At 50.2% G+C, this 23,977-nt stretch overlaps 3 protein-coding genes across 14 annotated transcripts in view; 1 reads left to right on the top strand and 2 right to left on the bottom strand.

The window, feature by feature from the left end:
- ABHD16A (abhydrolase domain containing 16A, phospholipase) overlaps positions 1-11,894 on the bottom strand; it is a 16,210-nt gene extending 4,316 nt beyond the window's left edge. For 3 of the 9 annotated variants that reach the window (XM_078000450.1, XM_078000451.1, XM_001112776.5), the window contains exons 1-9: positions 11,733-11,894; positions 10,662-10,718; positions 9,848-9,914; positions 9,516-9,602; positions 5,497-5,582; positions 2,098-2,171; positions 1,760-1,882; positions 553-667; positions 327-428 (exon numbers count right to left, since the gene is read on the bottom strand). In XM_078000450.1, coding sequence (XP_077856576.1) covers positions 327-428; positions 553-667; positions 1,760-1,882; positions 2,098-2,171; positions 5,497-5,582; positions 9,516-9,602; positions 9,848-9,914; positions 10,662-10,718; positions 11,733-11,864 — 843 coding nt within the window. In that variant the 5' untranslated portion in view covers positions 11,865-11,894. Of the gene's footprint in view, positions 1-326; positions 429-552; positions 668-1,759; positions 1,883-2,097; positions 2,172-2,813; positions 2,869-5,496; positions 5,583-9,515; positions 9,603-9,847; positions 9,915-10,275; positions 10,337-10,661; positions 10,719-11,195; positions 11,452-11,732 lie in introns of those variants that run through there. The other 6 variants (XM_078000455.1, XM_078000452.1, XM_078000454.1 and 3 more) reach the window with 6 other exon arrangements.
- On the bottom strand, positions 11,733-23,977 carry LOC100427419 (lymphocyte antigen 6G6e). Of its 2 annotated transcripts, XR_013416618.1 has the most exons (4): positions 22,938-23,321; positions 21,813-21,938; positions 21,196-21,710; positions 11,733-12,056 (listed from the first exon to the last, which is right to left on the bottom strand). XR_013416618.1 is itself a non-coding variant. In XM_078000480.1 (3 exons), the coding sequence occupies exons 1-3, from the start codon at positions 23,062-23,064 to the stop codon at positions 21,598-21,600; spliced, it is 366 nt and encodes a 121-aa protein (XP_077856606.1). In that variant the 5' UTR covers positions 23,065-23,977; the 3' UTR covers positions 21,572-21,597. The 2 variants fall into 2 exon arrangements, 1 of the variants encoding a protein (XP_077856606.1); XM_078000480.1 differs by lacking the exon at positions 11,733-12,056 and having other exon boundaries at positions 21,572-21,710; positions 22,938-23,977.
- Positions 15,980-22,606, top strand: LY6G6F (lymphocyte antigen 6 family member G6F). 3 transcript variants are annotated; one of them, XR_013416614.1, is made up of 6 exons: positions 15,980-16,157; positions 16,659-16,988; positions 17,072-17,335; positions 19,240-19,395; positions 19,490-19,632; positions 19,782-20,015. XR_013416614.1 is itself a non-coding variant. In XM_015135991.3 (6 exons), the coding sequence occupies exons 1-6, from the start codon at positions 16,106-16,108 to the stop codon at positions 19,804-19,806; spliced, it is 894 nt and encodes a 297-aa protein (XP_014991477.1). In that variant the 5' UTR covers positions 15,980-16,105; the 3' UTR covers positions 19,807-22,606. The 3 variants fall into 3 exon arrangements, 2 of the variants coding, with proteins under 2 accessions (XP_014991477.1, XP_077856597.1); XM_015135991.3 differs by having other exon boundaries at positions 19,566-19,632; positions 19,782-22,606; XM_078000471.1 differs by having other exon boundaries at positions 16,059-16,171; positions 19,566-19,632; positions 19,782-22,606.

Here is a 23,977-nt window from a genome sequence, read left to right as displayed (position 1 = left end):
CTAACATAAGCAGTAACTATCTCACAGATTGTTGTGAGAATTAAATATATATGCTTCATATATACATATGAGAAATATATGTAAGTGTGAAGTGCTGTCGAAGTGGTAACTATTAATATTAGTTTCTGGTTCTTGAATGTCTCTCCTACTTCATCTGTTTCTCTATCATAGGGTTTCACTACATCACAAGGTCTTTAGGGTGGAGCTAAGAGATGGGATTATCCCAGTAGTGGTTCCTCCAGGGAGATGCTATAGCATTGGGGTCCCCAGACCTCTACTGCCTTCCTCACAGTCACCCCACCTCTGGGATCCCTGCTCCCTCTTACCAGCTTCTGTCCCTGGGGCTGAGCTGTCCCCCGCCGGTCCACAAACATGGTGTCAATCTCATTGCCATCACAGGCCAGCAGCTTTGCCCGGCGCCCATTACACTGAATAGGGGAGATGCAATGGCCAGGTTGCCAAGGGGCAGAAGGCCACATGACAAGGGTGGGGCGGGCTAGGTGGGGGTGGGAGGGGAGGGCTATAGGGGATGGGCGGGCAGGGAAGCCTCACCTCTTCCACCAGTCGGGCCTGGCCCTGCAGCAGCACAGGCATGAGGGCCTTCTGGAGCAGGTACACAGAGCCTGGATACAGCATCCGGCGCCCCAGGGTGTGCGCCACCAGGTAGCTGTGGGGAACACAGGTTAACAAACCCCAACCCTGGTGAGGCGTGGGAACTGTGCTGGGGACACTGTGCTGGGGACACTCACAGACTGTAAGGCCTGCTTCACCTGACTTTCACAGCTTTACTTTCCTCTTTCAAGCCTTAATGAAATATGTAGTAGGCTGATGTTTTTCAAACTTTTCTTAGTGCAACCTTTGTAAGATAAATATTTTATATTGTGGCTCAGTACACATATATCCTGTATGTACAGAATTCTGAGAGTTTTATGATGTACTTTCTATACATAACAAATGCAAAGTTATCAGATTATGATTTCTTAAAATCTAAGTACAACATATTAAAGGTCCCCAAATAAATAATACTTTAAAAAATGATGGTTGTAATTCAAAACCTCAAATATGGCTTCACTTCCTGACCAATTAGCACACTGTCAACGACCAACCACTAAGTCCACCCTGTTCCCTGGTATTCTAGAAGCTGCCTCCTAACTCCCAGCAATAGAAAATTCCCAGTGTCTGTTCCACTGTAAGATATAGGTGGTTATTTCTGTTCCTTCTGACATCATCAGTACCCACGACTGAGCTTTATTTGGGATTTACCACGTGCTCTCAAGCACCCAGGCAAGGCAGGAGCCCTTCAGAACATGTTACCTTACTTAATCTCCTCAGCAACCTTGCAGGGCAGGTTCATCACAGGTGCAGACACAGAGGCGAACAGGGGCCCGGAGCCAAGGTGGAATAACAACGGGGCAGAGGGGCCACGATGGGTACACAGATGCCACCAGAGCCTGCCCTAGCTACAGGTGTCCTCCCCACCCCCACCCCACCCCCACTGCTCCTTCTCAGCCTCACTGAAGGAGCTTTTGTTCATATCCCAGTTCTTCACTTACTATCTTTGAGACTCCAGATCTCTCTGAGCCTCTTTTCTTCAAATATAAATGTGGATAAAAATGACTTTGCCATAAATGATTTACACAAACCATACGACACTAGGCCCAATGAGTGACAGCTATTTTACAATGGAGCATCCACTCCCAGAGCCCTCCTGAAATGGCCCCTCCACCCCAGCAGGCCTCTCCTCCCTGCCATTTCCCACCTGGTGATCTGACAAGGCAGCTTCTTAACCCGGTTGAGGAGGGTGTCTGCTGTTCCCCGGTGCAGGGGCTCTGGGCGAAGCAGGGCCACACCCCGGCGGGAAGGGCCCCCTCGAGACTCCTTCCTGAGGAAGGGAAAGATGCAGGGAAGGATGGGGTCAGGAGCAGCAAGCTGGACGTCTGAGATCTGGAGAACAGTGGGGGACTAGGAACGACATAATGGCACTGGAAGGCAGGCACTATGACCTGAGAGGGCATGGAGGTGGGGGGACAGGGCAGGGCAGGTATTATCTGGAATGGTTCCAAGGGGAGGAATAGAGCAAAAGAACTGGGGCCTCACCGGCTGCTGGGTTCTTCCCAGTGGAAGTCGACTGGCCAGCTCCGGAAGTCAAAGTTGTAGTTAGCAAGCTGCCTCTGCAGTGGACACGAGAGTAAAAGGGGAAGAAAAGGCGTGTTGAGAACTCAGGGGAGGCCCTCCTACCCACCCTCAACAACACCTTTGTTATCCAGGGGTCTGATCCCCATACATCATGGGGAAACCAAGCAGAGGTCAACACCCTCCCAATTCTCAGATGGAAAATTCTAATGGGACCAGAAAATCAGGCGAGATGGTATGCCCCATCAGGTATCAGGACTGGCCTGTCTGCCCTCTTCCAAGCTAGGAACCTAACACTCTGCTTTTCTAAAAAACTAAGCCTGACCCACCCCCAGGAGGAGTGGCTGAAGGTGCTGGTGCTTTTGAGTGATGGGGTAGAAGGGGGCCGCTGGCTGGTCACGGTCTATTCCCCACCTGGGTCCCTTATGGGGTACTATCTTAGAGGCTTAGAAATCTCCCAGCAGATCACACCGACAGATCCAAGGTTGAGTGAGACAGAGAGGAGGCTGCAGCCTCAAAATCCCAGGCCCAAATGATGCTCCTACTTAGCCCTCACTGCAGCCTCAAACTCCCAGGCCCAAGTGATCCCCCTACCTCAGCCTCTGGAGTAGCTGGGACTACAGACATGTGCTACTATGCCCAGCTAATTTTTAAAATTTTCTTTAGAGACAAGGTCTTACCATGTTGCCCAGGCTGGTCTCGAACTCCTGGGCTGAAGCGATCCTCCTGCCTCGGCTTCCAAAAGTGCTGGGATTGTAGGCATGAACCACCTCGCCAGCTCCACATGTTTTTTGAGGACAGTGGGAGCTGTGTCTTTTTTTTTTTTTTTTTTTTTTTTTTGAGACGGAGTCTCGCTCTGTCATCCAGGCTGGAGTGCAGTGGCGCCATCTTGGCTCACTGCAAGCTCTGCCTCCCGGGTTCACGCCATTCTCCTGCTTCAGCCTCCCAAGTAGCTGGGACTACAGGTGCCCACTGCCATGCCCGGCTAATTTTTGTATCTTTAGCAGAGATAGGGTTTCACTGTGTTAGCCAGGATGGTCTCGATCTCCTGACCTTGTGATCCACCCGCCTTGGCCTCCCAAAGTGCTGGGATTACAGGTGTGAGCCACCACGCCTGGTCTAGCTGTGTCTTAATACTTGACTATATTGTCCCCTGAGCTCCCAGCACTCTATTTTGAGGGTTTTCATTTTCTGCACAGAAATTTTTTGACACTTCAAAAATAATTTGAATAACAGAGAGCAATAGAAAAATTATACAAAAAGGTAAATGGCAAAACAAGATGAATAAAAGCAAATTTCAGGCAGGCTTTGCTCAGACCTGCTCTCAAATCTGGACTTAGCTACTTTCTTGCTCTATGACTCTGAATGGGTCACTTAACCTCTTTTTGCCTGTTTTCTCAAATTTACAAATAAGGGTAATAATGCCACCTCGCTCAGCTGTCGTGAGAATCAGAAAAGTGTGTGCCAAATGCCTCAGCCAGTAGCATAGTACGGGGCATCATTACACAGCTCCATAAATAGTGTGGAATAGCCAGGAATGCGATGACAGTGGTCATAGCTATTTGATCCCAGAAACCTCCCATAACAGAAAAGAGCTTTACGGGGCTCCAAAGCCCATCCTCAAAGATAATCACAGTTCAGCACCAGCTGGCCTGGCACAATTCCCAGGACACTGAGCCCCAGCTTTTCTCCCTCCTGGCACCATGCTGTACTCCCAGTCACAGGAGTGGACATACCTGTCCACCTTGTCCCATCCACAAACAAGGATAGCATGGTATTCAGTGTATACAACAAAAATAAACATTTATAGAACTGAGCTGCTGTGATACAGAGAAAACTACCTTCTAAGAAACATTGTGGGCTGGGTGCAGTGGCTCACGCCTCTAATCCCAGCACTTTGGGAGGCCAAGGCAGGTGGATCACCTGAGGTCAGGAGTTTGAGACCAGCCTCACCAACATGGCGAAACCCCATCTCTACTAAAAATACAAAATTAGCCGAGTGTGGTGGTGCATGCCTGTAATCCCAGCTACTTGGGAGGCTGAGGCAGGAGAATCGCTTGAACCCAGGAGGAGAGGTTGCAGTGAGCTGGAATCATGCCATTGCACTCCAGCCTGGGCAACAAGAGCAAAACTCCATCTCAAAAGAAAAAAAAAGAAACACTGTGGGCCAGGCACAGTGGCTCACACCTGTAATCCCAGCACTTTAGAAGGCCAAGGCGGGCAGATCATCTGAGGTCACGAATTCAAGACTAGCCTGGCCAACATGGTGAAACCCTGTCTCTACTAAAAATACAAAAATTAGCTGGGCATAGTGGTGTGCGCCTGTAATTCCAGCTACTCAGGAGGCTGATGCGTGAGAATCGTTTAAACCCGGGAGGTGGAGGTTGTAGTAAACTGAGATTGTACAACTGCACTTTGGCCTGAGTAACAGAGTGAGACTGTCTCAAAGGAAAAAAAAAAAAAAAGAGGCCAGGTGTGGTGGCTCACGCCTGTAATCCCAGCACTTTGGGAGGCCGGGCCGGCAGATCGCCTGAGGTCATGAGTTCGAGAGCAGCCTGGCCAGTATGGTGAAACCCCATCTCTACTAAAAATACAAAAATTAGTGGGCGTGGGCGCCGCGTGCCTGTAATCCTAACTACTCAGGAGGCTGAGACAGGAGAATCACTTGAACCCGGGAGGCGGAGGTTGCAGTGAGCTGAGATCGTGCCATTGCATTCCAGCCTAGGCAACAAGAGCGAAACTCCATCTCAAAAAAAAAAAAAGAAAAGAAAAAAGAAACACTGGGGCTGGGCGCGGTGGCTCACGCCTGTAATCCCAGCACTTTGGGAGGCCGAGGCGGGCGGATCACAAGGTCAGGAGATCGAGACCACAGTGAAACCCTGTCTCTACTAAAAATAGAAAAAATTAGCCGGGCGCAGTGGCGGGCACCTGTAGTCCCAGCTACTCAGGAGGCTGAGGCAGGAGAATGGCGTGAACCTGGGAGGCGGAGCTTGCATTGAGCCGAGATCGCGCCACTGCACTCCAGCTTGGGGGACAGAGCGAGACTCCGTCTCAAAAAAAAAAAAAAAGAAAAAAGAAACATTGTGGAATGTTTCTAGTTTAGCCAGTTCTTGCAGGTGAGGGAGAGGGAAGATTGTTCTAGCAGAATATTCCATTAGAAGTGGTAGGGAAGAAAAATTTCTCAGGTGGACAGTTCACTAATGAAGGGGAGACGAGATACAGCAATGTGCAAACAAACACCCAGTGTGGTAGGTGGTAAAACACACCTCCTCTTCCTGCAGAAGCCAGTGTCCGGTGCTCTGAGGGACAACTGAGGAAGCTGCTATTGGGCACCTGCGTGGCACTTTTCTTAGAGCCTCTCACCTTGTTTTCTGAAGACTGGTTCCGATGCGTTGCTTCCAAGATGGTGATGAACTGCCGGTACTGGGGGTTGGTCCAGCGGCCAATGCCTGGTAGAAAAAGGACAGGAAACAGTGCTAGGAAAACTGGAAAGCAGAATGCCTAGGTTTTAGGAAAACAATTGGAAACAGGCTAAGAGAAGGCCCTGAAAGAAGTGAAAGAAAAAGGAACTGAGGGCATAGGATGTGGAGAAATAGACCTGAGCCAACCCTCTTCCTCCAAATCCAGCAACTGGCTACAGGATGCTTCTTCTCCATAGCTTCTGCAGTTTGTGTCTCTACAGATGATCCTTAACCTACCATCTTTCAGAATGTTCATTTTCCTCAGTCTTTAAACACTGTCACATAACCTATTATATGACACTATTAAACACTGTCTTATAATACTATTCTCCCTTGTGAAAATCAAATTTCTCTATTTTTCACTGCCACTCTTCTCCAGTGCTTGCTTTCTGCCTCTTTTCTGTATATCCTAGCCCCTTGCCGTCTGGTTTCATAGTCTCCAGCTCCTGCCCATAATTACTTCCTCACTGAATCCCTGACTCTTCCATCCTCATTCTCTTCAACTGTACCACTCAGCATTCTTCCTGTCCCTCAAGATTCTCCCTGCCTCTGCTTCCTGGGCCCATCCTTGACTCCTTCTAATTCCTGAACAGTTCCTCTCCTGCCTCCTTTCTGCTTTCCTCTCTGAAGCAGAAGCAACTCTCAGTGCTGACTCTCTCTTCTCTCTTTTCACTTACACGCCCAGTGATTGCATCCACTCTCCTTTCACTGCTGAGGCACCTCAAACCCTAACTTCTCTCCTCACTGACCTGGCAGGTGTCGTGTGCCAGGCAGGCACCATTCTACACACAGGAGACTCAGCAGGAAATGAGATACGCAGCTCCTGGCTCTCAGAGAGCTGGCATTCTGGTTGGGGTGAGGTAGAGCCAGAAGACAATAAACAAGAACATTTCAGAGAGGGATAAGTGTTACAAAGAAAATACAACAGGAATGAACTAGAACTTTATGTGTCATCACTGGTAGTCCCCCAAAACGATATGATGAGAGAATGACGTGTGCTGCAGAATGATTTGTATGGAGTGATAACATTTATGCCAAAACTGTAAAATGTGCAAAATAATACATACTGCTTATAGATAGCATATTTCATAGATTCTAAGATGTATATTTTTTAACCCTTGAAAACTCTGAAATTAGTATTCATTTTACAATTGATGGCAGCTTAGATTTGAGGAAATGAGGTATATGTTTCATAAAGGTATGTGCCAGAAAAAAAAAAACAAACCCCACACCAAATGACAATTATTACTTCTGAGGAAAGAGGAAGATACGACTGAAAGGATTCCAATGGGAACTCCAACCCTAACTGTGGTGCTTTAGTATTTTATTGACAGAAAGCATTTAAAGCAAATATCACAAAACTATATATTAAAAAAAATCACGGCCGGGCGCGGTGGCTCAAGCCTGTAATCCCAGCACTTTGGGAGGCCGAGACGGGCGGATCACGAGGTCAGGAGATCGAGTCCATCCTGGCTAACACAATGAAACCCCGTCTCCACTAAAAATACAAAAAAATTAGCCGGGCGTGGTGGCGGCGCCTGTAGTCCCAGCTACTCGGGAGGCTGAGGCAGGAGAATGGCGGGAACCCGGGAGGTGGAGCTTGCAGTGAGCCGAGATCGCGCCACTGCACTCCAGCCTGGGCGACAGAGCGAGACTCCGCCTCAAAAAAAAAAAAAAAAAAAAAAAAAAAAAAATCACAAAACTATATATCAAAAAATTTAAAAAGCCTTTTATATTTTGTTCTGTGGACTTTTCTGTATTTTTCCTTTTTCCTTTTTTTTTTTTTTTTTTTGACACAGAGTTTCGCTCTTGTTGCCCAGGCTGGAGTGCAATGGTGTGATCTCGGCTCACCACAACCTCCGTCTCCCTGGTTCAAGTGATTCTCCTGCCACATCCTCCCAAGTAGCTGGGATTACAAGCGCCAGCCACCACGCACAGCTAATTTTTTCTGTATTTTTTCTAAATTAAAAATAAATAAAATAAAAAATTAAGACAAAACTGAGCAGTGGGAGCTACTTTTAGACAAGGTGGTCAGGGAAGGCCTCTCTGAGGAGAGCCCAGCCCTGCAGAGATCAGGGGGCAGAGCACCTCAGGCAGAAGGTCCGGGACCCAACTGCAACCATCCAGCCCTGACACCACCCCCCCCATGTTCAAGCATCGCCCATCACCTGGTTGTCATCTTATGTACCCACTAGGGGTAGGTGATCTGTTCTGCCTCTTTATTTTTTTAAACTGCGAGATATAACATAGGTACATAAAACATATATTCAGTTTAAAAAATACAAAGCAAACATTCATGTGACTATCACCTAGGTCAACAAAGAGAACACAGTCACCTTTCAGCAGGGGTCTCCCCTATTCTGTACTTCCCCACCCCAGGTAATCACTCTCCAAACTTTTAAGAAAACCATGCCCTTGTTGTCTTTGGTGTTCTACCTCAAACACGTGCATCCCTTTCGAATTTTATATAAATGAAATCATACTGCATACATTATTTTGTGGTTAGCTTCTTCTATTTAACACAACATTTCAGAAATTCATCTGCATTGCTTTTGTTTTTCTGGAGACAGAGTCTTGCTCTGTCACCCAGGCTGAAGTGTAGTGGTGCTATCTTGGCTCACTGCAACCTCTGCCTCCCAGGTTCAAGCAATTCTCATGCCTTAGCCTCCCAAGCCATTAAGACTACAGGCATGTGCCACCATGCCCAGTTAATTTTTTGTATTTAATTTTTTCTGAGATGGAGCCTTGATCTGTTGCCCAGGATGCAGTGCAGTAGCTCAATCTTGGCTCACTGCAACCTCTGCCTCTCAGGTTCAAGCAATTCTACTGCCTCAGCCTCCCGAATAGCTGGGATTAACAGGTGCTCACCACCATAGCTGGCTAATTTTTTTTTTTGTATGTTTAGCAGAGATGGGGTTCCACCATGTTGGACAGGCGGGTCTTGAACTCCTGACTTCTGGTGATCTGCCCGCCTCAGCCTACCAAACTGCTAGGATTACAGGCATGAGCCACCACACCTGGCTTCATCTGCGTTGATGAGTGTAGCTATAGTTTGTTCATTTGCATTGCTATATAGTGTTCTGTTGCATGGCTATTGCACAGAACTTTTTTTCTTTTTTTTTTTGAGACGGAGTCTTGCTCTGTCACCCAAGATGGAGTACAGTAGTGCAATCTCGTCTCACTGCAATCTGCAATCTTTGCCTCCCAGGTTCAAGCTATTCTCCTGCCTCAGCCTCCTGAGTAGCTGGGATTACAGGCACGTGCCACCACGCCCAGCTAATTTTTGTATTTTTAGTAGAGATGGGGTTTTACCATGTTGGTCAGGCTGGTCTCGAACTCCTGACCTCGTGATCCACCGGCCTCTGCCTCCCAAAGTACTAGGATTATAGGCGTGAGCCACCGCACCCAGCTGCACAGAACGTATTTTATCCATCCTACTATTTGGTAGCCACTGGAGTTGTTTCCAGCTTGGGATTATTACAAACAATGTTGTATGTTGTATTCTTGTACATATATATTGTTTATACATGTGGAGGAGTTTCCCTAGTGTGTATACATATATAGAATTGTTGTAGGGTATATGCATCTTTTCTAGATAATAGCAGCCAGGCATAGTGGCTCACATCTACAATCCCAGTACTTCAGGAGGCTGAGGTGGGAGGATCACTTTGAGTTCAGGAGTTTGAGACCAGCCTAAACAACATGGTGAGACCCTCTCTCTTAAAAAAAAAAAAAAAAAAAAGCAAACCTTGTTGTTTTCATATTTATAACCCAAGTCTTTTAAGGAAAAGATCATGCCTTAAACCATTCTCAATGATTCCCTCTCGGGGCCCATCACTAAACTGTATTTGCACAAGGTACTTAATATGTACCCAGTGACAGTGACAGATAAGATTCAAACCAGGTTTCATCTTGACCTACCTCGGAGGCAGGCCACGCCTGCCAGAAGTAGCAGCAATGTCCCAGCATAGTGAGAAAACGGCACCACTTTGGACAAACTCAAGTAACCTGGGAAGGGAGAGGGACAATGTGAGACCCTCTCCGCAGTGTTCCTCAGCTCCTCTTCCCAGTTCAGCCCCAACCTCCACCCCACACTCCCTGTTTGGAACAGCCATACCCTAAGAGGAAGAAGATGCCTGATGGAAGAGGGAAGCCAAGCCATCCTCACAGGTCCCCTCTCCTCTTTAGGGAGCTGGCTCCTCTGCCAACAACCTGCCCATTTGCTACCCCACCACGTTTGAAACCACACTGACCTTTCCTGTACAAGTAGAAGAAGGCGAAGGGAGAGGAGTAATAAGAGATGGACCAGAATACTGAAGCCTGCAGCAGAGAGACAGGGACAGGCAATCAATACACACACATACACACACACATACACACACACACGCCTGCCATTCCAGGCCTATACTCTGAGCAAGATGGACAACCTGAGGGATATCATATCATATTTGCTGTATGACACCATGAATACAGTAGATGCTCAATATTTGTTGAAAAGTAGTGTGTCAGTGTAATGGAGGCTGGGAAAACTAGGTACAGGTTCTATTTTCTTCCTCTGGAATTATGGAAGAATTATGTCTTCCATCTCCAGGCATAATTCCATCACATTTAAAGGCAGTCTCTCTGTCTACTCAAGTTAATCAAGCCTTTTCAATTGGCCCTGCTCAAGACAGCCCCTGACCTGGTCCCCAAGAGATGCGCAGACGTCACCACAGGAACTGTGCCAGAACAAACAGCTGTCCCTGCAGCCAAAGAGGTTAGTTGCCAGGGAGGACAGGTCACTGGGGAACTGCAGGACTTAGCACCTGCAGATGGTCCCAAGAGTAAACATGTTTTCCTTATGGCTCAGGCTGCCCCCAGAGAAAGCAGTGCTACATACCAAAGGGGAGTGCCAAGTATGCACACTTTGAGTGTGTCTGTGTGTCTGTGTTGGAGAGGTCTGCTGCAGAGCCCAGAGCATCCCCCAACCCCAGGGGTACTGTTGCTCCCAAGCTAGGGAAGGCTAAGTTCAAGAGGACAGGTGGGTCTGAAAGATGCAGAGAGTCCCAGATGCCAGGGTAGACATACCAGTGCCAGGATGCTGTCAGCATGTTTCTCCAGGGCACGGGGCTGATAGTACGTATCCTGCCAAAACAGATGGCCTCCTTAAGGACCCTGCCACTGGCAGGTCCTTTTCCTTCCCTTTCAGAAGCTCTGCTGTGTGTCCTCCGGTTCTACTCTCGTTGACTATCTCTCTTGAGACATCCCCGGCCCCCACAGAAAACCCTCTTCCTCACCCTCACCCTGAACCTAATTTCCCACCCCTGACCATGGGAACAAACACAGGGAGCTGGACTTGGAAGCAAAAGTGAAAGCAGCATTGGACGATTTTTGCTCCTTTTCCACAGTCTAGTTTAAAATGGATTGCAGGCGCGTGCATATGGGGAGAAGGGTTAGTTTCAGAAGAAAGACACCAAGACAATCTAAGAGGGAAAGAAAAGCATCAGAAATAAGAGTAGTTGACTAAGAAGAGAATGTGGGTAGGAGCGGGCAGTTTGTAGGAGACAGTAACACAATGTGAGACAACTGATAAAGAGGAAGATAATATTTAGAACAGCCTACCACCACCCGCCCGCTCTCCAGAATACAATGACTCGGGTCTCCAGGCTAGGTTGGGCGGGGGTTGAGGGGAGGACCTACGGATACAGGATCTGTAAAAGTCATTCTGAAATTCAAGGCGAGGGTAAAGGGAAGATAAAAACGGAGCCGAGGGAGGCACGAAGAGGCATTGCGAAAGAGGAAATTGGGAGTTCGACGGCAAAATTCAACGGCTCTCCAGTCCGCGCAGGGTCTCTTTCCCGGGACTTAAGACTCAACTAGGACTGGCACGAACCACGACAGACAGGGTGGGGGGACGCGGAGAGGAAAGAGCAAGGAGTGGCAGTCGAAATGAGATAGCGGTAAAGAGCGAAAAAGAAAGGAGGCGGCCAGTCCGTAGGCGTGACTTTAACTCAGGAAGCACACAGAGCGCAGACTTTGCGGACGACTGGTTTGACAAGCAGGCTCCCCTTATTTCCCATTATGGGCACTTCTGAGGAGCAAAGGCCGTAAAGGGTTTGGACTGTACCACGTTCCTCGGCGGGGAGGAACTCGACTCACCCAGGAGCTGGAATGGGGGGCAGTGACTGCCGTTGGCGTTTCAGGGACGCTGGCCGGGGCCCTTTCAGAGTCTCTCTCCCGGTAGATTTTGTACAGCCGGGGGCCTAGGACGCAGCTCAGCAGCTTCGCCATGGCCCTGGCTTGGGCCGCTGCTCTTCCAGCAGCAGGTCCCCCTGCCGGCCCCGCCCTCCCTGCCTCTGAGGTGTTGTGTGCCCTTGACGTCAGCCCGTACCGGCTCCGCCTCCGGGCGAGTTGCGACATTTTCAGTGCTTCCTGAGAAGAGTTTCGCGCAGTTGGGGCTACGGGTGCAGCAGTGGTCCGAAACTAGTGGAAGATTTAGGAACGCGGAGAATCAGAAAATTACCAGGCATAGCTCAGTAATTTTTTTCTGTCTCATTATTGGCAGACTCTAGAGCGACAGCGGAAACAAGGGGTGAGATTAGGAGTACTTGATAAGAGTAACAGAAAAGATAAGGTGTCTAGGAATATATCTAGTACAAGAAATGCAAGATGTTATGAAGAAGACTATAAAAAGTTACTGAAAAGGCAAACTGGCCCGGCCCAGCGCGGTGGCTCACGCCTGTAATCCCAGCACTTTGGGAGGCCGAGGCAGGCGGATCACTTGAGGCCAGGAGTTCAAGACCAGCCTGGCCAACATGGTGAAACCCCGTCTCTACTAAAAATACAAAAATTAGCCTGGCGTGGGTGGCGCGCACCTGTAATCCCAGCTACTCGGGAGCCCGAGGCACCAGAATTGCTTCAACCTGGGAGGCAGAGGTTGCAGTGAGCCAAGATCTTGCCCCTGCACTCCAGCCTTGGTGACAGAGCAAGACTGTGTCTCTAAATAAATAAATAAAGGTAAACTGGCCCAACGCAGTGGCTCACGCCTGTAATTCCAACACTTTGGGTGGCCAAGGGATGATTGCTTGTGTCCAGGAGTTCCAGACCATGGCTCACGCCTGTAATTCCAACATTTTGGGTGACTGAGAGAGGATTGCTTGCGACCAGGAGTTCCTGGCCAGCCCAGGCAACATAGTGAGACCCCATCTCTACACAAAATACCTAGGAAAAAAAAAAAAAAAAAAGACCTAGCAGGGTGTGTTGGTGCGCACCTGTAGTCCCAGCTACTTGGGAGGCCAAGGTGGGAGGGTCGCTTGAGCCCAGGAGTTCAAGATTGCTCCATGCACTCCAACCTGGATGACAGAGCCTGGCCTCAAAATAATAACAATAATAAGTGAAAAATAAAAAAAGAAAGAGGTAAACAAAAAGCTTTTCAATAAATGGAAAGCTACACCATGGTCCTGGATATGAAAATTCAGCACGGTGAGATATGGGGAATATTTGTAAAAAGAAAATAAGTGAATCATTACTCTTATGCATGAAATGAATCTTAAAACCGTGATGCTGAGTGAAAATAGAAAGCCGCAGCCGGGCGCGGTGGCTCAAGCCTGTAATCCCAGCACTTTGGGAGGCCGAGACGGGCGGATCACGAGGTCAGGAGATGGAGACCATCCTGGCGAACACGGTGAAACCCCGTCTCTACTAAAAAAAATACAAAAAAACTAGCCGGGCGAGGTGGTGGGCGCCTGTACTCCCAGCTACTCGGGAGGCTGAGGCAGGAGAATGGCGTAAACCCAGGAGGCAGAGCTTGCAGTGAGCTGAGATCCGGCCACTGCACTCCAGCCTGGGCGACAGAGCCAGACTCCATCTCAAAAAAAAAAAAAAGAAAATAGAAAGCCGCAGAAGAATGTATACATGATACCAGTAATACTAGATTCAAAAACACATAAAATTTAAGCAAGTGGAGAAGAAAGAAAATTCAGAATCGTGGTGGTTTTTTTTTGTTTGTTTTTTGTTTTTGTTTTTTTTTTTTGAGACGGAGTCTCTCTCTGTCGCCCGGGCTGGAGTGCAGTGGCCGGATCTCAGCTCACTGCAAGCTCCACCTCCCGGGTTTACGCCATTCTTCTGCCTCAGCCTCCCGAGTAGCTGGGACTACAGGCGCCCGCCACCTTGCCCGGCAATTTTTTTGTATTTTTAAGTAGAAACGGGGGGGTTTCACCGTGTTAGCCAAGATGGTCTCGATCTCCTGACCTCGTGATCCACCCATCTCGGCCTCCCAAAGTGCTGAGATTACAGGCTTGAGCCAACACGCCTGGCCAGAATCGTGGTTACACAGCATAGAGGATCTCTGACTGAAACAGAATATTCTTTTTTTCTCTTTCTTTTTTTCTTTTTTTTCTGAGACAGGGTCTAGCTCTTTCGCCCAGACTGGAGCACAGTGGCACAATCATGGCTCACTGCCCTGATCCTCCACCTGCTGGGCTCAAACATCCTTCCACCTCAACCTCCTGAGTAGCTGGGAATACAGGCCCACGCCACCACACTCGGCTAATTTTACGAGGTCTCACCATGTTGCCCAGGCTGATCTCAAACTCCTGGGCTCAAGCAATCCTTCTGCATTAGCCTCACAGAGTGCTGGGATTACAGGCGTGAGCCACTGTGCCTGGCCTGGAATATTCTATTTCTTTTCTTTTTTTTTTTTTTTTTTGAGACCAAGTTCCGCTCTTATTGCCCAGGCTGGAGTGCAATGGCCCGATCTTGGCTTACCAGTCTCCGCCTCTGGGGTTCAAGCGATTCTCCTGCCTCAGCCTCCCAAGTAGCTGGGATTACAGGCATGTGCCACCATGCCCTGCTAATTTTTTTATTTTTAGTAGAGAGGGGGTTTCTCCATGTTGGTCAGGCTAGTCTTGAACTCCCGACCTCAGGTGATCCGCCTGCCTCAGCCTCCTAAAGTGCTAGGATTACAGACGTGAGCCACCGAGTCCGGCCTGGAATATTCTATTTATTTCTGGGGTTTTTTTTTTTTTTTTGGAGACGAAGTCTCGCTCTGTCGCCAGGCTGGAGTATAGTGGCATAATCTCTGCTCACTGCAACCTCTGCCTCCTGAGTTCAATTGATTCTCCTGCCTCAGCCTCCTGAGTAGCTGGGACTACAGGCATCCGCCACCATGCCCAGCTAATTTTTGTATTTTTAGCAGAGATGGGGTTTCACCATGTTGGCCTGGATAGTCTCGATCTCTTGACCTCGTGATCGGCCTACCTCAGCCTCCCAAAGTGCTGGGATTACAGGCATGAGCCACCGTGTCTGGCCTTTAGTTTTAGAGTTGGGGTCTTGCTCTGTTGCCCAACCTCAAACTTCTGGCTTCAATCGACCCACCCACCTTGGCCTCCAAAAGTATTAGGATTATAGACATGAGCCACCATGCCTGGCCAGGCTTCTTTTCCTCTCATTATGTTGTGAGATTCAACCTTGTGGCAATCACTGAGTTTGTTCATTCTCATTGCTGTCCAGTGTTCTACTGTGTTAATATACCACCATTTATCCATAATATAGTTATACTTCATATAGTTTTTGGTATGTATGGAATATTTCATCAAAATAATTTTTTAAAATAAATAAATGACACATTAAAACTATAATAACTGCATGAAGATCTGCCTTAGGAGTTTTTGCCATTCAGAAGGATGAATCAGCCCGTTAGCCTTCTCCTTGAGTAATAATACACTCATCAGGGGTTCAGGAGAGGTCTGGGGTATGCCAGACAGCCACAGGGAAAGTCATTCCCAATCATTTACCGGACACTGACTGGATACACAGTCTTGTGCTGGGTTCTGTGGAGGACCAATGTGAAAACTCAGTTTCTTCACTCATAACTGACATTTCTTTTTTTCTTCTTTTTCTTTTTTTTTTTGAGATGAAGTCTCTCTGTCTCGCTCTGTCTCCCAGGCTGGAGTGCAGTAGCATGATCTCGGCTCACTGCAACCTCTGCCTCCTGGGTTCAAGCGATTCTAGTGCCTCTCAGCCTCCTGAGTAGCTGGAATTACAGGCATATGTCACCACGCCCGGCTAATTTTTGTATTTTTTGTAGAGACAGGGTTTCACCATGTTGGCCAGGCTGGTCTTGAACTCCTGACCTCAAGTGATCTACCCAACTCATGGCTGATATTTCTTAGGAGTGAAAGAGACCTCAGAATGTACTTCCAGACTGACAGGAGCTAGACAGGCAGGACCACTTCCCTGCATGGTTTTTTGCGTGGAAGTCTTTACTTGAGTCCCTTAGCTGATGTGGAATCAGAAGAGCAAAAAGGTCATCTTCAGAGTGGCCTGGGCTGGGTCCTTTTCTCTCCAGGACAGAAAAGTGGTGGTCACTTTTTCCCTAGTAGACATGCTGCTGGACTTTATCGCCCCAGCATTCCCATCCCCTCCAGAGGCCCTTGTCACCCCAGACCAGCGAGTGTGGGCCTTTATCTGGACTCTGCTTCCTCCTTGGGAACACCAGGTCTTGGAGCAAGAGAACTTGGCAGGCTTTCCCCATGGCAGTCTTATTCCTCCTCCTGTTCCTATATGGAACTCCCCAGGCTGCAGGTAAGGGGCAAGAGGTAGGTGATTCCTTAGCTGTTTCCAAGGTTGGGGAGGGACTGCTGCTCTTTCTCTTAGGAGCCTGGCAAAGGCATCTGACTCAAGAAGATAGAATTACCCCAACTGACCTCTTCCTGCCTCTGACACTAGGGAAGACCCAGGGGCAACGAAGATCCAGGTTATGCAGTTTCCTTTATAAAATAAGAAGAATGAGTAAATGCTTTCAGAAAAGTTGAAATGAGTAGAAGAGATGTGGGCATTTGCCAACTCTTTCAGCCCTTTCCCTCTTGCCCTCAGACCCCCTCACTGTCTGGGGGAGAGACAAGGAAAGCCCTTACCCTATTCTCTCCACCTGTCTTATTTTTGTAGCTGTCACTTGAGAAAAGTGGTCACCAGCCAGGCCTGTGCTGGGGGACCCCAGAAGGGGAGGAAGTCAGGGTTGAAGATCAAATGGGGGGTTGTTGATCTGATGGAGGTCTCTGGCCTCATACAACCTTCTTCCCACAGACAACATCCAGGCCATCTATGTGGCCTTGGGGGAGGCAATGGAACTGCCATGTCCCTCACCACCCACTCTACATGGGGACGAACACCTGTCATGGTTCCGCAGCCCTGCAGCAGGCTCCTTCACCACCCTGGTAGCCCAAGTCCGAGTGGGCAGGCCAGCCCCAGACCCTGGAAAACCAGGAAGGGAATCCAGGCTCCGACTGCTGGGGAATTATTCTTTGTGGCTGGAGGGATCCAAGGAGGAAGATGCCGGGCGGTACTGGTGCGCTGTGCTAGGTCAGCACCACAACTACCAGAACTGGAGGGTGTACGACGTCTTGGTGCTCAAAGGTGAGTGGGGGCATGCAGACCAGGGGCTACTGTGGGCCAGGAAGTCTAGATGAAGAACTGAGGGGTCCCTCTCTCCCCCACAGGATCCCAGTTATCTGCAAGGGCTGCAGATGGATCCCCCTGCAATGTCCTCCTGTGCTCTGTGGTCCCCAGCAGACGCATGGACTCTGTGACCTGGCAGGAAGGGAAGGGTCCCGTGAAGGGCCGTGTTCAGTCCTTCTGGGGCAGTGAGGCTGCCCTGCTCTTGGTGTGTCCTGGGGAGGGGCTTTCTGAGCCCAGGAGCCGAAGACCAAGAATCATCCGCTGCCTCATGACTCACAACAAAGGGGTCAGCTTTAGCCTGGCAGGTAAACCGAGGGAGGAGACGGAAAGGGATGTTCTTTCACCTCAGCCTCCCAAGTAGCTGGAATTACAGGCGCCCGCCACCATGCGCGGATAATTTTTTGAACTTTTAGTAGAGACGAGATTTCACCATTTTGGCCAGGCTAGTCTCAACCTCCTGACCTCTAGTGATCTGCCCACTTCGGTCTCCCAAAGTACTGAGATTATAGGTATGAGCCACTGCGCCTCCCCTAATTTTTAAACTTTTTTGTAGAGACAGGGTCTCACTATGTTGCCCAGTCTGGTCTCAAACTACTAGCCTCAAATGATCTTCCTATCTTGGTCTCCCAGAGTGCTGGGGTTACAGGCATGAACCACCGCATCTGGCTATTTTTTCTTGAAAGGGTGAATTACTATAAAGGGTGTGAGGGGAAAGTGTGGTTATGGCTGGTGGTCTGCTCTGTAGTTGGCTGCCCATGTGTGAGCAGGGGGCATTGCCATTCTCTATTTTTTATTTTGTTTTGTTTATTATTATTATTATTAGGCCAGGCGTGGTGGCTCAAGCCTGTAATCCCAGCACTTTGGGAGGCTGAAGCAGGCGGATCACTTGAGGTTGAGAGTTCAAGACCAGCCTGACCAAAATGGAGAAACTCCGTCTCTACTAAGAATACAAAATTAGCCGGGTATGGTGGCACATGCCTGTAACCCCAGCTACTCGGGAGGCTGAGGCAGGAGAATCACTTGAACCTGGGAGGTGGAGGGTGCAGTGAGCCAAGATCACGCCGTTGCACTCCAGCCTGGGCAACAAGAGCAAAAGTCTATCTTAAAAAAAAAAAATTGTATTTTTAGTAGAGACGGGGTTTCACCATGTTGGCCAGGATGGTCTTGATCTCTTGACTTCATGATCTGCCCGCCTTGGTCTCCCAAAGTGTTAGGATTATAGGTGTGAGCCACCATGCCTGGCCTTTTTTTTTTTTTTTTTTTTTTTTTTTGAGATGGAGTCTTGTTCTGTTGCCCAGGCTGGAATGCAGTGGCGCGATCTTGGCTCACTGCAACCTCTGCCTGCTGAGTTCAAGCTGTTCTCCCATCTCAGCCTCCTGAGTAGCTGGGAGTACAGGTGCCTGCCACCATGCCCAGCTAACTTTTGTGTGTGTGTGTGTGTGTGTGCGCGCGTGTGTATTTTGAGACTGAGTCTCTCTCTGTCGCCAGGCTGGAGTGGAATGGCACGATTCCAGCTCACTGCAACCTCTGACTCCCTGGTTCAAGTGATTCTCCTGCCTCAGCCTCCCAAGTAGCTAAGATTACAGGCATACGCCACCATGTCCAGCTAATTTTTGTATTCTTAGTAGAGCCAGGGTTTCACCATGTTGGCCAGGATGGTCTTGATCTGACATGTGATCCACCCGCCTCGGCCTCCCAAAGTGCTGGGATTACAGGCATGAGCCACAGCGCCTGGTCTCTTTTTTGTGTTTTTAGTAGAGATGGAGTTTCACCATGTTGGTCAGGCTAGTCTCGACCTCCTGACCTCAGGTGATCCACCCATCTCGGCCTCCCAAAGTGCTGGGATTACAGGTGTGAGCCACTGTGCGTGGCCCCAATTTTTATATTTTTAGTAGAGATGGGGTTTCATCATGTTGACCAGGCTGGTCTTGAACTCCTGACCTCAAGTGGTCTGCTTGCCTTGGCCTCCTAAAGTGCTGGGATTACAGGTGTGAGCCACTGTGACTGGCCGCCATTCTCTATTTATGGGTCAGGGTGAGAGGCCTGGAAAGGGGCAGAGTAGGGTGGAGGATATTGAGGGCAGGGAAACTTACAAAGTCTTCTGTTGGAAGAGCCCACCAGACTGTGGAGGGGAGGACTCTCTTTGGGGCACAGGGACAGGCCCCCTCACTGCCTCCTTCCCATCCCTCTGGTCTGGCTCTTACTACAGCCTCCATGGATGCTTCTCCTGCCTTCTGTGCCCCTTCCGTGGGCTGGGACATGTCTTGGATTCTGATGCTGCTGCTCACAATGGGCCAGGGAGTCATCATCCTGGCCCTCAGCATTGTGCTCTGGAGGCAGAGGGTCCGTGGGGCTCCAGTCAGAGGTGAGTCCCTCCCTCCCGGGGGGAAGAAGAGGGCACGTGGGTGGGAGGCAAAGGGCTAGGCTCGCACCCTGCCTTTGTACCCTACCTCCTCTAGGGGAGGGGGCAAGGAACACAGCTCTAAGTTGTCTGCTGACTTCTCTTCTGTATCCCTGATGGCTCCTTCTCCCCAGCTGCCTCGATTCCTCAGTTCAAACCCGAAATCCAGGTCTATGAGAACATCCATTTGGCCCGTCTCGGGTGAGGAACAGCTAGGGAACAGAGGCTTAAATCCCGGAGGGGACTGGGGATGGGAGAGGAAACACGGGTTGGGTTGGGGAGGAGCCCTTGTTCCTGAGGATGTGAAAAGTAGAGGTATCCTTAATCCGTCTCTCTGGAAAACCCCACAGCCCACCTGCCCACAAGACCAGGTGATTTTGGTGACATCTGCTGGGAAGTGTGACCTGCTGTTTCGCTGGCCATCTAGCACCTGGAGTATTCCTCGACAACCTTGGCAAGGGGGGCGGGACTGCGAGTTCGACTTCACCGTCCAGCTGGCGTCCAGCAGCCACCAAGCTGTGTATGGGGAGGGTGGGGGACTGAAGGAAAGGAGGAGCATTATTTTGTGATGTCACCTACAAAAAGGTTTGGTCTCCTGTCTTGTAGCAGCCAGTGGAAGGATGGCCCTGAGCCCATAGTACTGTGGGGTTGAGGGGAGCCTGAGGTTGCTGGTGGGGGCAAGGAGGATGGGTGTGAGCAGGGAGGAGACAGGAATCTGGAGACTTGAGCAATGGTGGGGAATCCATTGCAGCAGAGCTGAAGGACAAATGGGGAAAACTGGGGAAGAGAGAGAAGGGAAGAAACTCAAGTCAGAGAAAGTGGAAAGAGATAGACAGAGAAAGAAAAAAATAGAAGCACCAAGTGGGAGGACGGAGTGACAGAGAAAATGGAAAGACTCAACCCATCTCTAAATTAAGCCAGACCCCCACTACCCAGTGTGTCATCCTCACAAAGAGGAGAGGGAACAAGCACCTTTAATCAACCCCAGACTTCCTCACATGCAAGGGGAGGGAACTGAGTAGGATAGAGATGCCTGTGCTCAGCTCCCACCCGGGGCCCCTCTTTATCCTTCCTTATCCTAGGCACACACTCTTCCCTGTGGCGCTCTACCAGGGCATTCAGAGCATGTGAGCAGCTATCGCCACTCTGGCACTTCCTCCCTGCTGCCCTGGGGTCACACCCTATTTCCCGGGGGCAGAGGGAGTGTCTACTCGGGCTGGCAGGCCCAGTGGGGGTGTATTATTTATTGGGCTGGGGCCATGCTGGGATGTTTGTGAATCATGGGCGAGTCTGGGCTGGTGAAGCGACGGAGGGTATTGATGCTCCCAACTTGGCCATTCCTCAGTCTCAGGCAGAAATGAGCTGAGCTCCAGCCACACCCTCACAAGCAGCTCCACTGGGTGCCCTTTTGTGTCTCTGCTCAAGCTTGGGCCTTACTGGAGAAAAGCTTTCTCAGAAGTCTCACCTAACGCCTTCAGGCTGCAGGGGCTTAAACTAAGCCATTGGCAGGATAAAGGAAGCACATGACACAGATGGAGAATGAGGGGAGTGCTGTGGTCCAGGTTCCAGCTCCAGCCCAACCCACCAAGCAGCTATAGTTCGCTCTTAGAGCTCACACACACACACAGCAGTATCTGCAGTATTCCTGTACTCCTAGATAGACCTTTTATTAAAGCTACTCTTCATAGTCCCCCAAGCCCTCCATCCTGAGCTCCCGACCTACCACATTAGTCTTTCCTAGCAAGACTCTCCTCCTTACCATACCTGATGCCGCTTTGATCCCTTTGCCTGAGATCCACAGTGTCATCAAAATGCCTGCCTTGCCAGTGACTGGGGCTGACAGGGGGCATCAGCAATGGGCATCTAGAAAAGACAAAAGACACAGAATAGCTGTTCTTTATGAGGCTGGACTCTGGGCAGGTGCCTCCCCAGGCCTTGTGAGGGGCCTGTGAGGGGGTCTCCTGAGAGATCTGGGGTCTCTGTACAAAATTAGGTTGTCGGGCATGTCTCAAAGTGTCTGTGCAGGTGTTTCCAGGGCCGTGGTGATGGCGGCAGAATCCTAGGTTGGGGGCTGCAGATCCCGGCGAAGCTGGCCACAAGGAGGGGCAGGGAGGAAAGGAGGCTGGTGAGCTGCCATGGGGAAGCGGCCATGTTGCACAGGTCCTGCTAGCAGCAGTGGTGCCGCAGAATGTAGGAGTGCAGCCAGTAGGTGGCATGGCTCGGCAGAGGGCACTGGGCCCTTGGGAGGTAGCCTTTTCGCTCGATGATCTCACTCTGATCTGTGGGATGAAGGAGGCATGCTGAGGCGGGGGCCACAGGAAAGGCGGGATGGATGGAGGTAGGGAGCCGCCTGGAGAAGGGCCATTGGACCAGAGCCCTACCTGAGGTGCCGATACTGATGCTGCAAGATTCATCGTCCTGACACTTGGTGGGAACAGGGTAGCAGGATTTGGCCAAGCTGCAGGTGTAACAGCGGAGCCTTCCCCGGGCAGGGGACATGGTGAGACCTGTTGAGGCAGCAGAGATTAGGAGAGCAGGAGAGGCAAACCCTCCCTGTGGGGCAGGCAGAGGCTAGATCCGGAGAGGGATCTCAGAGAGAGGTGACACACGAAGCAGAGAGAGGAAAGCTGTGGAACAAGGGAGAAAAGCAGACAGAAGTAGAAAAAGTGACCGGGCGCAGTGGCTCACGCCTGTAATCCCAGCACTTTGGGAGGCCGACGCGGGCGGATCATGAGGTCAGAAGATCAAGACCATCCTGGCTAACATGGTGAAACCCCGTCTCTACTAAAAATACAAAAAATTAACCAGGCATGGTGGCACGTGCCTCTAGTCCCAGCTACTCGGTAGGCTGAGGCAGGATAATCTCTTGAACCCGGGTAGCTGAGGTTGCAGTGAGCCGAGATCATGCCACTGCACTCCAGCCTGGGTGACAGAACAAGACTCCGTCTCAAAAAAAAAAAAAAAAAAAAGAGACACAGAGAAGGGAGGGGAGACGATGCAGGAAAAGAAACAGAGATGGAGGTAAGAGCGGTACAGGGATTGAGAAATGAGCAGACATGAACAGAAGCCATGAGAATCAGAGTCCAACATAAGAAGAATGAGACAAAAAGCCAGACCCAGCAGCAGGGAAGTAGAGGCGGTCAGTGAAAAAGTTAAGTAAATGGCAGCAGAGACAGATAGGAAAATAGAAATTGACATTGACCAAAGGGCCCAGCACAGAAGCAAGAGGTGAAATAAGGGATAGGGGAGACAGGGGTGGGTCAAAGATGCAGCAAGGAGGAGACAGTTATTCTCAAATGCTTTTGAAAGGAAACTCTTCCTTTCCCACCTCATCAGGCTGGCCTTCCCAGTGGCTGGTCTCCCTGAAGTCCCCCACTCCCCCAGATCTCTTCTTGGCCTCTTCCAGCTCTCCCACCCCTCTCCTCCCCAGCCCTCAGGTTCCTCCACATGCCCTTGTCCCCGCCCCCAGCCCCCTGACCGCTGAAAGTTCCCCAGTCCACCCTTACCCAGTGCACCACAGAGGAACAGGACACAGAGGAAGATGTTGGAGGTGCCCATGGCCAAACGCAGGGTCAGGAATTGGGGAGAGGTGATCTGCATCCTGAGATCCCGGGATTTGTAAAGTTGGAACATTTGAACAAGACAGGGAGGAACCAGGAAACAAACACACCTAGGGAGTGAATCTGGGGGGCGGAACCGTGACCAGATTCACCAGCCTGACCCGCAGGCAGTGGAGGCCCCCAGCCTGCCCCTGCTAGGAGACTGCCCTTGCCTGGAGGGTCTCCTCTGCTCTCTCAGCGTGTTGTCTCTGTAACTTAGCTTCCTCTCCTGCTCCTGAGTTGTGTCTGTCGCCTTCCCTCCTACTCCTCTCCCTCCCTCTCCATGTCTCAAGCTGCTCCCTGGCTCTCTTAGCTTCTCTCTGTCTTTGTTTTCTCTGTCTTTCCCCCTCAGTGCTTTCATGTCCTTCAAGGTCACCCTCCTAAACAACCCTGGCGTGGATCTATTTGAGTGTAGAATCAACAATACCCCCCCACACCCACCCACCCACACGCACACACAAAGCCCAGCTGTATAAGGGTGGACCCCACCCAGCTTCAGATCCCTTTGATCCCCCCAAGCTTCAACATTCCTACCCCATAATTATCCCTGACAGCTTTACTACCTTGGGGGAAAGAAATAATCATGGTGGGGCTGGAGGGCCAGCCGGGTGTGCTTGCACTGGGGAGAAATCACTAGAAAGGAAGGCATGGGGCCGGGCGCGGTGGCTCAAGCCTGTAATCCCAGCACTTTGGGAGGCCGAGACGGGCGGATCACGAGGTCAGGAGATCGAGACCATCCTGGCTAACCCGGTGAAACCCCGTCTCTACTAAAAAGTACAAAAAACCAGCCGGGCGAGGTGGCGGGCGCCTGTAGTCCCAGCTACACGGGAGGCTGAGGCAGGAGAATGGCGTAAACCCGGGAGGCGGAGCTTGTAGTGAGCTGAGATCTGGCCACTGCACTCCAGCCTGGGCGACAGAGCGAGACTCCGTCTCAAAAAAAAAAAAAA

The sequence above is a fragment of the Macaca mulatta genome, chromosome 4 (genome assembly GCF_049350105.2).
Source record: "Macaca mulatta isolate MMU2019108-1 chromosome 4, T2T-MMU8v2.0, whole genome shotgun sequence".
Classification (NCBI taxonomy): Eukaryota; Metazoa; Chordata; class Mammalia; order Primates; family Cercopithecidae; genus Macaca; species Macaca mulatta.
The sequence above is the reverse complement of the archived record's forward strand: the minus strand, read 5'-3'. Positions and strand labels throughout refer to the sequence as shown.